Source organism: Argiope bruennichi, chromosome X1 (genome assembly GCF_947563725.1).
Source record: "Argiope bruennichi chromosome X1, qqArgBrue1.1, whole genome shotgun sequence".
NCBI lineage: Eukaryota > Metazoa > Arthropoda > Arachnida > Araneae > Araneidae > Argiope > Argiope bruennichi.
The window spans coordinates 130,826,240-130,842,219 of NC_079162.1; the positions used below are offsets into that span (position 1 = coordinate 130,826,240).

At 29.3% G+C, this 15,980-nt stretch overlaps 1 protein-coding gene across 1 annotated transcript in view; it reads right to left on the reverse strand.

The window, feature by feature from the left end:
• The window catches only part of LOC129958444 (peroxidase-like), a 55,414-nt gene that overhangs the window by 21,405 nt on the left and 18,029 nt on the right, over positions 1-15,980 (reverse strand). Inside the window, exons 4-15 of the mRNA XM_056070936.1 lie at positions 15,427-15,672; positions 11,701-11,754; positions 11,503-11,562; positions 10,026-10,079; positions 9,786-9,926; positions 7,828-7,881; positions 7,588-7,704; positions 6,579-6,692; positions 4,117-4,245; positions 2,828-2,945; positions 2,042-2,211; positions 451-621 (exon numbers count right to left, since the gene is read on the reverse strand). Coding sequence (XP_055926911.1) covers positions 451-621; positions 2,042-2,211; positions 2,828-2,945; positions 4,117-4,245; positions 6,579-6,692; positions 7,588-7,704; positions 7,828-7,881; positions 9,786-9,926; positions 10,026-10,079; positions 11,503-11,562; positions 11,701-11,754; positions 15,427-15,672 — 1,428 coding nt within the window. The remainder of the gene's footprint in view (positions 1-450; positions 622-2,041; positions 2,212-2,827; positions 2,946-4,116; positions 4,246-6,578; positions 6,693-7,587; positions 7,705-7,827; positions 7,882-9,785; positions 9,927-10,025; positions 10,080-11,502; positions 11,563-11,700; positions 11,755-15,426; positions 15,673-15,980) is intronic.

The window sequence follows — 15,980 nt, forward strand, 5'->3', positions numbered from 1 at the left end:
AATAGAACAGAGGGATGATAAGTGCTCCATTCAAAGGAATGTAGGAAAAAGTTTGAGAAATCGTTTAAATATGCCCAACTTATTTACCTACCATGTTATGTCTACAGAATGTATCTGAAATCTTAGGACAAACTTAACAGGTAGATGAAAATTTATATTCGAGTTACACGAGACAAATTTCATTTTGCCTTAATTATTCATCATGCGAAGAATAAACTGAATCAAAGTTTTTACAAAATTATATCAAGAATATCTAATAAAGAGTGTTTAATTGTAATAATGAAATCCTGTTTTCAACTGAAATTTTTCTTGTGACAATATTGGCATAATTGGATAATTTTATTAAGTAAGAAACAACATATGATCAACGATTTTGTTTACTGCGTTACTGAAGAATATTCATTTAATTATAGGGATGAACAAATAAACAGAAAATTTAAACTAAATTACCTGTATTCACTGCTGTTTCAACCATATCATGATCTACTATTAATCCAAAACTTGTGAATAACAAAGTTACATCAGAGTCTGGCTTAATCTTTTCGGAGTATAATTTCTGGCTTAAAAATCGAGAATTTGGCAGTGGGTTGCCGTCCTTCGAAGTTCGAATACTGGAAACTCCTGGAAAGAAGAAGAATTCTAAGAAAATTATCTAATTTAATTTTGTTGCACTGGTAACTAATCGTATCAGAAATTGCAATTTTTTGTATAAATGAAGTATCAGAAATAAGTAAAGTGTTTACTTTGTTTACTTGTAAAACTTCATACCAGTTCAATTCTTTTCTGATTTAAAAAAAAACTATTCAACGAGAGCATCAATGACTTAGAATAAAAGCCACTACTTGTTACTCCTATCATAATCATAAATATTTTTTGTAATTTTTTAAAATCTTTATTTCGGTTTAGTTCTTTCTTTTTACTGAAACTTTTTTCTTTCGAGAAACGTATTCATTCATAAAGTTTTTCGTAATAAAATGAAGATAAATTACTTTGTACTAAAAAAATATTTCTATTTTTTATAGAAAAGTTGGTTTGGTTCTAACTGAAATATTCAAACCATTATTTTAAACTATTTGATAAAAAAAACAATCTGAATATCAATTTTTCCATTCGTAAGCACTTTTACTTTAGAATTCAAGCAAGCTTTTTCTCAAAATATGATGTGAACAAAAATTACTTATTTGATTGAAGGAATAATTTGTATGAGACTACGATGATCTAATTCTTATCATTAATCGCAACTCAGTGCATTATAAGATAACAATTCCAAACTTTCTCCGGCATGTACACGGATATATTAAAAATTTAATAAATGACACGAAATTCCTTTTTTTTAATTCTACGTCACGTTTATATTTAAATACAAATACACAATTTGTGCAAAGGTTTTGAAATGACTTTTTACAATCATAAATTAATGCAAAATTAATTAAGGAATTCCTATGGACAACAGAAATCATTCTTATCGATAAGATTCTCATAGGAGGAGCTTAACATGTTCTTTCTATTTAAGTCTCATCACAAGTGTCATGCAAACTTACACATTTGTTTTAAAGGCCATTTAATTTACCAATGTTTAGTTTATCTGAACAACTCAAAAGCTTAACATTAACTGCATTATTATACCTGTAAACTTTTAACTATTTAATGTATTAAGCTAACGTTATATACCCCTCGAATGCATTTGGATCATTGCTTTTATATTATATATCAATCCATAAAAATGAGTCTCAAGTTTAATTACATATTCGACTCAAGTCAGACATCACATCTTATTACTGAAAGTAAGCGTTCACTTATTTGTTTCAATGCAACACATTTTGAAGATGATTATAAAGAATGATCAAAGCTCATTTGATATCTTTATCGTAGTAAATAATTGATCTTTATTTTAACTTAAGGGCTTTTATTTCGTTCACTATTAAAGAAATATTTTGTTTCCAGTCATTTTTTATCTAGTATTTGAACAAAGACAGATTTTTTTAAACATTTATTTTATAAAATTCCTTTTTGAATATAAAATTTTTAAAATAAAACGAACCATCGCTATAGTCAGGAGCGATCATCCTTATGAAAGGAGTTCCACTTTTTCCCCATGTAGGATGAATCTGATTGTTACAGGTACCATCGATTTTTCTGTATTTGTATGCCGAAAAGCATTTGGTCCTCCAAGATGGTTTGCATTCTTTTGGTAAAAATGACATATCAACACTGAAATTATAAATAACTTATTGAAAAGAAAGCAAATAAAAGAAGACGACAAAAATTTTCATTTTTTAACATCTTAAATGGATACAAATAAGAAAAGTACCAAGTGAAACAAATTATTTAATTCTAATCAAAAATAACTCATTGTTTTTCCGTAATCTGGAAAATAAATAAATGATATAATATCTGTTGTAGTCCTGTAAATTAAGCCTTCTTATGTTATCTCAGGGTTAAATGTTTTTCAGAAACTATCTTTATTCAAAGAATGAAAAGGAGATAATATTAGCAGACAAAATATTTGAAGTTATCTTTAGTTTCAATAATTTATACTTTTTAACATGTAGAATAGTGAATCAAAATAATAAGTTATAAGCTAGCTTAAAGAGGTAACAAATGCCTATTTTTGAATTTACATTATTTTCCGACTCCTGTTTATATTGCCACTTTCCGAAATCTAGTATAGTCGTGTAATTTCATAGTAGCGGATTCATGCAAACAAAATTTTTGATTGATCTGTTGGAATATTTACTATATTTCTCCTAATGCAACTTAAAACTGTTTGTAAGAATTTGTAATGTAATTTAAAATTTCGAATATATCGGGAACATGTTTCGCATACCATCGTCCTAATTCTCGCCGTACTTGTTCAGCCATAATTGCACAGTTTACTTGAGACTGAGGAACAGCTGAAGATTGTAAAATATTCGCAAACGGACATCCTGATGGAGCAACCACACCTAAAATAATAAACATTAAATACTTTTTTAGTTATTTCAATAAATTGGATTTATCTCGAATTACAATAGAACTTTATATAAATTTAGATGTATATACAGGGTATTGCCGAATTCGGCCGACAAATTCAGAGAGGTGATATTAGGCATCAAGAGGATAAAAAATCACCATACAACATAGGGTTCCAAATTATGTTTAATATGTGAAAATATCAAGCATATATGGAGTCCAAGAATTGCTCGAAACTGTAAACAATTAATAAAAAAGGTTTTTTCATGTAGGTAACATGCCGATTTTATGATCCAGGGGGTCGTAAATTACTGAAAACGAAAAAGTAGCTTAGAACCCTTATCTGCAAAAATATTAAAACTTGTAGAAAAATAAATGTAAGGAAAATGTAATACTCTTGTACTATTGTAAATGTAAGGAAAATGTAATTATACTCTTTGATTTGATATAAGCATTTAGTGTGAAAACTGTGGAATTATCAGGAAAATCTAAAATAGACACTAGAAAATATCACTGCAACATCGGTACCGATATTTGCAGAGGGTGTTGCTAAATTCGAAAGGTAAATTCAGAGAGGTGATAGTAGGCATTAAGGAGATGAAAAATTACCAGAAAACATAGGGTAATGTTTAATAAGGAAAAATAGCAAAAACAGACGTCGAGAAGATAATGAACCTGGCGAAAAGAATGACCCTATGAATGCGAAGATTAGAAACAAGGTAGTCGAGAAGAAGACGCCATCCCATATTTAAATTTTCCATGCGTTCGAGGAAAATAAAAGTAGCGAGCAAATATTCTTTAATAAGCATTACAGAAGTTCTAAAAGTTCTTTTAAAATTATAGCGGTTGAAATGACATTTACACTGAATTTTTTTTTGCTTTCCCTCTTCCTTTTTGGACTGCATAACTCACTGGTCATGATTCTTACAAAAAAATTTTAATAATGAAATCTTTCCGAAAAATCATGAAAATAAAAGTATATTGATAAAGACTGCTTCTTCAGTGTGCTGCTATACACTGAGTTGACAAAAGTTATGGGATACATCCTAATAACGTGTCCGATTTCCTTTGCCCGTAGAATTCCAGCAACTCGCACACACAAAAAGTTTTCATACGAAATCTTTGTGAAACAACATAGAAATGAAACTTTCAAGAAGGACTTACTTCTCTGGCTACAGTTTCTACCAATTTCCTTCTGTAGTTCATAATCACGATTCTTCTCAGATTTGAGTCGTCTTTCTGCAGTTTTCCATGCTTCATTAAATTCTTGCGCTTCCTTCGAAAATTCATTACCTAAATTGTAAAAAGTAATTCTTAAAGATAATCACACGAGAATTAACTGTTAGAAAAATATTTAGCATGCATGATATTTTATAATATTGACTTTTTTTACTTTTTGAAATCTTTTGTTCTTTTGACTTCGTATCTCAGACTTCATATTCGATTTTTCTTAGCTTTGATCAAAGCTAATGTTTGTATTGCCGTGTATGCATTTGCTATTTCAACTCCAAACAATAGTCATTTATTAAAAGAAACGGTACTTGCATTTCATCCTTATAAACTAAATAATCAATGTATATCACATATAGAATATTTTTTATTAACATAGAATGGTAGCTGATATTTGCCTCGTTACATTTATCATAGGAATTTTTCAAAAGGATTCGTGTGTCATTGGGATGTCTTCTAACAAAAGAAATTTAAGAATAACGCTGTACATCAGAAATTGTTTCAAACGGAATTCGAACTGTGAGTAAGAGGATTTTTAATTCCATCCAAATATTAAAACATTTTTAGGTTTTACACTTTCCAATATGGAATTTAAAAGTCTAAAAAAATAAATGAATTTTTTTCGGAATGTGTAGCTTTGTATAAAAAAATATTAATACCAAAAGTGTAAAAAGAAGCGATTAAATGCGCTGAACAAATTGGAATATGAATTAAGGATCGATATTGTTACGAATTTACATTACCATTTTCATATCATGTTAATCTTATAGGAGGAAAGAGAGATTTACAAGACTTTTTAATGGATGACTGGTCGACCCTCCTAACTTGATGACCATTTGGCTACTAGGTAACTTCGGAGATAAAAATGAAGATTCTTAAAAATGCAAGAATTATGACTCTTTCATCATTAGGAATCTAGACCTATAGAATTCTACGGGACGTCGCGCCCTATCAAGATACGTGTAAGACGAGGCTCTCAAATGAGAGTTGATCTATTTCTGGAGCTGAGTTCGCAGAGCGAGCTAGAAGCTTTTGCTGAGCAATATTGCTGCATTTAATTAACGACTTACTCTCTATTTGTGTTACTAATGTCCATGAAGGCTGTCCTTTTTTTACATCTTGTCTGTATTTTTGTCACATGTTCTCGAAGCTTTCTATAATATTCAATGGATAAAGCGCGTTTTCCATTATCCAGAGTAATGAACTTCTTTTTCAATAAATCCTTTAGTCATTTGCGCAAATTATTTACGAAAAAAGAACCCTGATCTTCAAATATTAAATGTTCATAAAATAAAATAAATTAAAACGAGCTCTTTTTTAAAAATTACTTTATTTCGAAATAATATATATGTAAGATACTATGCACTTGTTAAAAAAATCCATTGGTAAAATAACCATGACTACTTTCAAGCATTAGGAAAGATCATATCATATCATTTCAATTTTCATGATATTTACGACTTAAGTCATTCTAGTATATTTTCTGATTTTTTGCACTCAGTTATTATCATATAGCAAGTTAAACTGAACAAGCTTTTGTTGACTTGGAAATAAGAAAATTTAGGTCATGCTTTCAAGAAACGCATTAAAAATTATTATTGAATCAATAGATTATATAATTTTTTAAAGATTATGCTGTAAACTATAACTATCATCGGGGCAGGACCACAACTTATTGAGCTTCTGAATGAGGAGAAAACAAATGTAGATTTTTTTTTACATTGGATATTTTATCTTTAAAAAATTGAAAATTCAAACTTCGCCAGTGGCGCTTTAATTTTCACTTTTCAAGTGAAGATATTATTTATCTAATTAAAAATAACATTTATTTCTAATTAAATAAAAATAATGCTTAGGAATACATCGAAGTTTAGGAGGATTGTGCCAACCTTTCTGCCAAATGGAAACAATATACTTACCGGTTTAGATTGAAGGATTCTGGGCAAAGCTAGATATTAACAGAAAGTATAATGGAAAATCAGGAGAGTGTTCTGATAGAACAAATATACAAAACAAGTACTGACAAGTACAAAAATAAATTGTAATGAAATAAATATTTCCTCCTAATTTGCTTCATATTCCGACCTATATCATGCCAAATATCATAATCGTTTTTACTCTAAATCAAAAATAATATGATAACACAAGTCATCGAGACATTAGTCAAAAAATTCCTTATATTTAAATACATTAAAAATGTTAAACAAATGATCAACCAAAATTGTTAAAAAGCATGGTAAAATAATTAAAGGGAGGGGGCTCCAAATCTTTAGTTACGGCTTTCGTTTATTCATGAAATACAAAATGAATTCCTTGGTTAACTCATGAAAAAAATATTCATTTTGATAGCGTCAAATGCAACTTTAAATTTTTATACAAGGAATGTAAAGTGATACCTGATTTTGAAATTTTCTTAAAACCCTTGTTAACACTGTCATACTTCATGTTGCTGTACTGTACTACATCAATTGCATCTGAATCAAGCGCATTTGTGTGAGATGCTGAAGAACCTAAATATGCAAATAAACAGAAAATGGCACGAAATGACTTCCTTGTAAAATTCTTTAGTATACATAAATATGCTTTCGTATTGCATTTTATTTTATTACACGTCGTTCAATAATGATTTTAAATTAGTTGACTAAATTTTCTTTTCACATATATAGAAAAACTATGATAGATGCTCTCTGTTTCGTTTTTTATTATAATATCACGTTTTACTTTTTAATTGCATCTGTTATATAAATGCCTATATTAACCATATTAATATACGCATGTATTAAATTATTATAATATTACATTTTATAATTTTGTAACAACATATCAAAACTTTTAAATGCTTATAATAGCCAATTTATTATGCTCGAGAAGCATCTACAGAAATGATCTAAACAAATTATATGAATTGTGCAAATTTGATTAGAAATTTTTAAATATTTTGTCATTAAATGACTCATTCAAGTTAATTTTCTCTTTTATAATATGCAAATTTAATTTATGTTTCCTGTGGAAAACAATATTAATTCATGCAGGAATTTTTATTTTGTACTTTAATATAAAATTTTGCTTTTTAAAAATGCTGATTCTTAGCTTGAATAGAATACTTCCATGTAAAAAATTTAAAAAAATAAATAAGAAAAATATTATTTTCTACTCAATTATTTTACAAGTGCCATTTAATGAAAAGCAAGCCAAATAAAAATTGAAAGTCAACTGCGTTTATTTGATTTGAAAAAGTTTTACAAAAATATTTTTGAGAGCTTTTCATTAAGAATAATTCTTATATAGAATCATTAGTGAAAATAGAGTCTTGTGTTTAATCCACCACATACCATAAAATATATTACAATGAGAAATCAGCAGTTTTGTTAAGCAACAAGGAAGTGAATTTTCAGACTTTCTTACCTAAGGGTGATATTATCTTCCAGCCTTTCGAGACATTGTCCCATTTCTTATTATTAAAATTTTTTTTGTTTTGCCACTCCTTGTCTGCAGCTTTTTTATTGTATTTGAATGGCGATCCTAAAAGTTTCAGTTTTCCAATTTATTCCAGATTTTTTTTTTTATTTTATGGATGGAATAAAAAAATAATTAGAAATTTATCATTATAAAGAAAAGTTAAATTCAAATAAAAAAAATACTTACCCAATAAATTAACTGATGCATCTGCCGATTTATCTGACGATTTCAGAAAATTTTCTGTAATTTGAAAATTGACATGAAAGATTGCAATAAAAAAATTCTTCTTTATAGTGCTTTTATTTGCACTGTTATTTCTGTGATTGTGGTTTTTTTTAAAATTATTTTTTGCTTTTGAGTAATTAGAAAGTTTCTTCAATTTTTAAAAAAGCAATTTGTTTATTTATTCTCTCTTGCAAGCAAATTAAACCCAAAAATCCAGTGTTTTTCCAAATGTATCCTCCGCAACTGTTGTCAAAATGTCGATTCTTGCTTATTCGATTGGACAAATATGTCTAAAAGATTTGAGGTAACTGAAACCATCCATTTCTCATTTCCAACCCCACTGCTAATAATACAAAGTACTGCTGATGGAGCTTTACTATATGCAGATTAGTTATATTAACATTCTAAAGCAACACTAGGGATATTTTGGGACGAACCTCGTCATTTCGAATCGCTGTTAGATGAAGAGGACGACACCTGAGCTGGCATCACCCTCTTAAAGCTTCCACACCAGCTGGAGGACGTTTGGCTCCGACGGATTTAGCATGCTCCAGTTCCGCGTACACGACGGTTCTTCGGGTCTCAAACCTGAAGCCCTCTGTTTCCGAAGCCTAGACCTTACCACCAGGCCACCGGGACCTTTACTGTGTGTAAAAGGAAGTTGGTCTCAATGTGTTGCAAGAAAAATTTGTGGCTACTGCTGACCACACTTATTATAACACAGTCAGGTATTTCCAACTTTATTTGCTGAATTCGCTTTATATATCCAAGTATGAATTAAAATCTATAAATTGTTCCTTTGTAAATATTAACAAAGTCCATCAATAACTGCTCGGTGCTCAGAAGATTCAAAACTAAATTTGTGTTGGATGAATGTTCGTATACATATGGTAAGAAAGTATAAGCAGTTGAATACCATTCATGATTCGTGCAGAACCAAGGATTCCCACTCAATAGAACATACCAAATCAAACCTTTGTTCAAGTAATAAAATCGGTAAATAATAGAGCCAGTCAGAAATATTGAAACGCTCCTCATGATTCGTTATCACTGAAGCTTGAAGTGAATTCAAACATATCCGTTTCGACTTTAATGGCTGTGAATCGTATTTAGATAAGAGATTACAGACAAGAATTTTACAGAATTTTTCAGTTACAGATTCCGAATGTTTTTTTTTAGATTATTCTACGTACCTCAAAAGCTTCAGATATTATTTTTCATATAATTCTTCATGTTTTACTTAAATTAAGTTTTCAGAAATAATGTTATGAAATCAATCGCCTTGAAGCGATATTTTCCGAGATATTATGATAAATTAAAACTCGTTAAAATTGTAGTCTGGTCTACCGAATTAAATCAGTTCATTGAATCACAGAGATTAAATCGAAATCTCTTTTTCAAATAAATTATTTTAGTTCAAGAGCATTGATGGTGCTCTTAAATCTATTTTAGATATAAATTCAAAAGTTTTTTGAAAAGATTCTTGATAAATAGTTCGTATCTTTAAAAACAAATTTGATTAAAAAAACAATTGTTCAAAAACATTTTTAGTGTACTAAACAGGAATTTTTAAAATTTTTCTTTTAATCTTGAAATCCATTGTTTCTCAACATTTCTGACAGGTGACACCACTGATAGGGAATAGAAATTTAATTTAATGACTGGTTAATTGATAATTAAATTCTGAAAACAATAAAAAGGTGTATTACTATCAAAATATACATGAATACAATATTTCAAGCCTCTTTACATCAGGAAAAAATCAATTACTAACTTCCATCTTAAGATCCTTGAAACAAGTTAAGTTGAATAAAAGTGTTGTCATAACTGAACTGATGTGTTCTTTTGCAGTAAAAAATTCTAAAGAAGATAATTTTGATCTTTTCTCTGGTTTAAATATACTGAAATACGAAATTTACCTGAAGGAAGGACTTTAGGCTTCATAGGGTCATTTTTTATTTGATTTTCTTTTTTATATTCTTCATTGAGCTTTCCATATTTTGCCTTTTTGTCTTGCCAAGTTTTGTCGAAAGATTTTTTGTTGTATTTAAATGGAGAACCTTTAAAAAAAGAGGAAATAAATAGTTCAATGATATTACTAAATAAATGTAACGGAGCAAGCTGTGTAATGAATCTAAATATACAGCCAAATACCTTACCTAACAGATTGATTTCATCTGTTGGAGTACTCATGTATGTGTCTTGCAAGATTTCTAGCAATAAGAAATGATATCAAAGTCAATGGGGAAATAATAAACACTTATTGAATAAGTCATTTCAAAATCATTACAATGAAAAATCGCTGAAAATCATAATATAGTGTAAACTGAAACTGAATTTTGTTAATATCAAATGAGCACAGTGAATAATATGAAAAACATTTTTAATTGCCTTTTATAATATCTGCCATATTCATCTTCAATTCCCCATTTCAAAAATGAAGGTAAAAAAAATATCATTCTAGCTATGAACATTTTATAAATGAGCCATTTCATCATGCAATTCTCTCTAAACTCCTATCTGTAGCAGCTCTCTTTTAAATAAAATGAAAGGAATGATTTCGGTAAATAGAACATAAGTTAAATGTGAGAAATATTAAATACCCAAATCAAAATTTATATTAAGAGAGAAGAATAAAAAATATTTAAAAAGGAAGGTCAAATATATCTAAAACTAAAAAATATATATATCTGAAGCAGTATTATCGAAATCTGGGTTCTGTAATACAGGATGAAGTAAAATTTTCTCAACATTTGAAGTAATAACTTCAAATATTTCATAAGATTTATCTTCCTATCAATTCAGTTATTAAATAAGTACTTTATTTATAATAATAGTAGAACGATGTTATATGTAGTTGACTTAAAACATCACGAAAATTGTTAACAGTTCTGTACTTTATAGCTGCCGGCGTCCTGGCATAGGGGTAGCGCGTCTTCCCCGTGGTCTGGGCGTGCTGGGTTCGAGTCCCGGCTTGGGTATGGTTGTTCTTACTGTTCCATCTATGAGATGTGCAAATGTGCCCTTCTGTAAAAAGAGGTTGTGCAAGCGAATGAGTGATGCGTGAGTAGTCAAATCGTACTCTTGGCCCAAGTTGGCTCTACAATAAAAACGCTTCCCCCTTAGGCTTAAATCGGCTGTACTCGAACAGCGGGCTTGTACGTCGCAAACGCCATAAGAAACAACAACTTTATAGATGTGAGGACTCACAAGCTGTTATATTAAGTCCAAATTCCTACTGGATTGTTTTTCTTGAGCTGTTAAATATGGATGGGCATCTATCAACTAATATCAAAAAATGAAATCAAAAATAACATATTATAAAATCACAGTTTAACAATTTTAATTCTTGCCTTAAATTTAAATTTTACTATTATAAATGTCCATATTGCAGGTTTTCAATATTTGAAAGAAAAAAAAACTCATAAGAAAAAGGAATTAATATTTTGTTAATGGTTGCTTGATTTATGACATGGTATTATCATATGCGTTTGCGAAGGATATCAGATTTCAGTTTTTGTTGCTTTTTCTCATAGTTTCCTCTTTTAAATTTCAGGAAGGATAGGATAATTTTGGAGATTTTTGCTTTTGAATGGCACAATAAGGAACTGTTTTGAATAGGAAAAGTTTGCTTACCTATCAAATCATTTTCTGCCAGTGGTTTATCAGTAGCATCTTGAAAACGTTTTAAAAGGTCTGGATAAGAAACATTAGAAAGAAGAGAAAAATATTTTTGTTTCAGTTTACATTTTTAATGTTAATAAAAGTACTTCGTAAGAGGGTTAAAACAATTAGAATTTCAAATACTATGTAACTTCAGAATCTTAGTCTTACCTAGTAAATCCTTTTCGGCGTCTATGAGATTTCCTAGGGCGTCTTGATAATTATCTGTTAAAAGTATAAAAATGCCAAGGATTGCATACATTGAATAAAAAATATATAATTAAATTAAAATTTTCTTAACATTTATGTATGTTTATGTATGAATTTGCAGGTGTTTCATGTTTAAGCAAAGCAATTTTTATTATGAAATCGATAAATAACGATATAAACCGTTTCAGCCAGAATTTTATTTATGAAATTATTTCAAATTACTAAATTAGGAACGAATTTTGTAAGATATGAAATGCAGTTTTAGTGTCAACATGACTATTCACACGCACGTCTTTGCTATTATATCAAAATGTGGAGAGCAAAGAAACCAATCAAATTCGACGTTTTGATGTGGCTTCATTATTGAGTTTTGTGAACTGATTATACGCCATATCTGTAGCCGACCTATACAAGTGCTTTGCATCAATTGAATTAGATATATACTATAGCAGTGACAAATAACATAGTTGCTGACCTATATTTCTATTTAGCATCTACAAGATTGACAGATCAACTACTGACAGAAAAATGCCTTCCTTTCAAAATAAATACAAATTGTGAACTTCGTCAAAATGCAATCTACTCCTGTTTCATTCTGCATCAGTTTTTACACTGGTTAATGCAAACATTCTTTTGAAACAAACCTTGTGTATGTGGATATCAGTGTTCGCAATGAAGCACTTTCATTCAAATGTGAAAGGCATGAAAATGAGCAACGTTTTGTATTAGTTTTTATTGCATATACTAAAAATTATGCATATACTAAATACTAAATAAACTTTTTTTATCAGCACCGAAAATTTTATAAGTAGGTCTTTGGTTTATCTATTAATTTGGAGAATCCCTTTAAACCTAAATTTGTGTAATGAAAATTTAAAAATGCACAAAATACATAAAATAAAACAAGATTTTTCAATGAAATAACTAAGAACATGGAACGCCTTAATATATCCCACTTATCAGTCGTTGCACGATTCACTCAAACACATTTTTTCCTATAAGGAAATATCATCGATGCTAAAAACAAAACTCTTTCCGTGAACATGAGCGTTTTTATTAAAAGGGTCGACGTGTCTGCTTTTAGCTAGATATCAATGCCCCTGTACTAAAATATCTTACACTTGTAAATCAGTCACGTAACAAATGGAGACGGCGAAAATTAATATTCAAATTAAAAGAAAATCTGTGCTAAAGATAGTTTATTATACACTTTTACAACACATGCAATTATTAGATACAACCGCTTAGGAGCCTACGAACTGCCATCTCATCACGTGTATTAAAATCCCATGACAATGAACCTGGTATTTTTAGAAATCTTATTTCTAATAAAGCATAAAACGATTACGTTCCTCGGAGATCTTAATGGAAGCTCGGAATAATAGTTTGTCTTTCTTTTGCACATTGCACGATATATCGTGGCTCTGCAATTACTACCATTTTAAAACTCCAGATTAATTTATTACTCTTTAAAAAGCGTTTATGAATGTACATTGTTTTTTAATATTTCTTAACCTTATAATATTACTAATAATATACAATAACAATTATTAACTGTCGTGCTGTTCCCGTGTTATATTGAACCAGTCTGAAAAAAAAATAACTCAGTATATAACAAAATAGCTTAGTGGAAATATGTAGCAATGCTTATTTTCGTTTGTGCAATGGAAGTAATTTCGATTAGTAATAAGTTTTAATTATTTTTATTGAAACTGCGTCAGTTCGTAGTTTTAATGCTTGCTGCATACAAGAACAATTTCTTTGCAGAAAAAGTAAATTAATCGGAACTAGGGATTGCAATACCGGTATACCGGGATACCGAATACCGGTATTTTGAGCCATTTGTACAATTTTCTAATACCGGTATTCACAAGTTTAAATACTGTTTTTTTGGAATTTACTAGAAATTTTTAAATTTTCTCCACTATATGTTCAGGGATCGCCAACATAGCAAAACAGTATACGTCTTTGTTTTTATGTCTCCCTAATGGGCGAAATTAATTAGGTAATTAATGACTTAATTAATTGCTTAAATCTAAATTAGCAAAACATGGATTATAGAAGATATTGTATCCATAACGACTGAGGGAGCAACAATTATGAAAAAAGTTGGAAAGTTGATTGGTGCAAATCAGCAATTGTGCTATGCTCATGGAATTCAATTAGGAGTATTAGATGTATTATACCAAAAAAATAAAGAACAGAAGAATCCAAATACTGTGGATATAGAAACTTCGGATTCCAACTTTGAAGAGAATAAGAGTGTGAGTGATATTGACAATGAAGATAATGACAATGCAATTGTTGAAGAAGATATTTCTAATGAGAATGAAATATTAACCCATCAAGAATTGCTTCCTATAGTTTAAAAAGTTCGAAAAATTGTTAAGATATTTAAAAGTTCTCCTGTAAAAAATGACATATTACTAAAACATATACTAACTGAAAATAAAACAGAATATATGTTAATATTAGATTCTAAAACACGTTGGAACAGTTTACTCCTAATGATGGAACAATTTTTGAAATTGAGAAATCCAATCCAAAAAGCAATAATTGACTTAAACCTATAAATTAATTTTTCAGATAGTGAATTCGACTTAATATCCAGAACTGTATCAGCTCTACTTCCAATAAAACTGATTATTGGGGCATTATGTCGGAGAGATTGTAATTTATTAACAGCTAATGCAACAATAAATTTCATGTTGCAGTCACTGAAAGAACAGTACACATCACTACATTGAAAAATCGCACAGAGGAAAGGCATACCGAAATAGAAAATGTTTTACGGTATTTACATAATTATAATGATTTTAAAAATGAAAATGAAAAAGAAGAAAAGAGACCACCAATTCAAATTTGATTAAGTTTATAGTAAATTTTCTTAAAATTGTTTACCCACAAACCTATTCACATTCAGAAGAATTCGGTTCAATTATCGAAAATTATGATGATACTAATGTCGATAGTAAAAAAGTATTGTCTCTTGAACAAAAATTAGAAAAAAATTTCAACGAAACAAAATACAATACAGAAATTAGCTATATCCAAAACCATCCAACGAGAAATCGATTTATTTCAAGATGAGGGATTTAGAGGTAAATACTTGGAAAAAGTATATCGCGCATTGCTAATAGTACTACCAACTAGCCTAAATGCCGAAAGAGCGTTTTCGACAGCTGGTAATTTTTGCACAAAATTACTTTTCAGGCTTAATGACAGTACAATGGATGCATTATGTTTTTTAAGATCACTTTTCAAAAATTTGTAATAGTATCACAGACTGAATAGTGATATTTGCATTTTTTTGTGATTTAAATAAATAAGATATTGCTTTACTTTTTTGTGATTATTTATATACTGTTAAAATTTATGTTACAAATTGTTTTTTGTGATATTTACACTCTCTAATAAAACTGGCAAATAAAACAAGGAAGCAGCTGTGTTTTCTTTCTTTTCCTAAAATTTCTAATCCCGGTATTAAAACCGGTATCCCGGTATTAAGATCTAAAAAATGCCGAATACCGGTATTGAAATTTTGGAACGATATTGCAATCCCTAATCGGAACTTCTCTCATTACTACGCAACGAATACCTTTCGAAAAGACAATGCCTTTTTGGAGAATTTTTCTGAAATGCCTATGTAAAACTAAATTTTCTTTAATCTAAGAAATGGATACTAACCTACATTATACGCTTTTTTCCAGTCTTCTAACCAATTTTTCACTTTGTCTAGCTTCCTATGTATAAATTTTTCGTCCTTCGCTTTAGTGTCATTATCAGAAGTTTCGTTCCATTCTTGTAACCAATCTTTTACTTTGTCTAATTGCTTCTTTGTATATTTTTCCTTCTTTCCATTTTTATCTGCACTATCTGTATCGTTATCTTTCCAAGATTCTGGCAATTTTTTCTTATATTTCATTGAGGATCCTGTAGGAAAAAACACAGAACCAAATGCAATCATGCCTACTTCTTAAACTTTGCGATTAGAAAATAAAGGGGTTCAAGCACAGAAGTTCTCAATTTCTACAAAAACTTTTGAAAATGGTTGCAAAAATTTAAAATAAGAAAAAGAAGCCTATTCATTAGACCTTACTTTAAAATTTAGAAATAAAAAAATATATAAATGGTCAGTCTTTTTTGCATGCAACCTGAATATCAATAAATTTTTTAACATATCGGAGCTTCGTACAAAGAGTTCTCATTTAAAGTATTTTCAGCATAAGTTAATTTTCAGT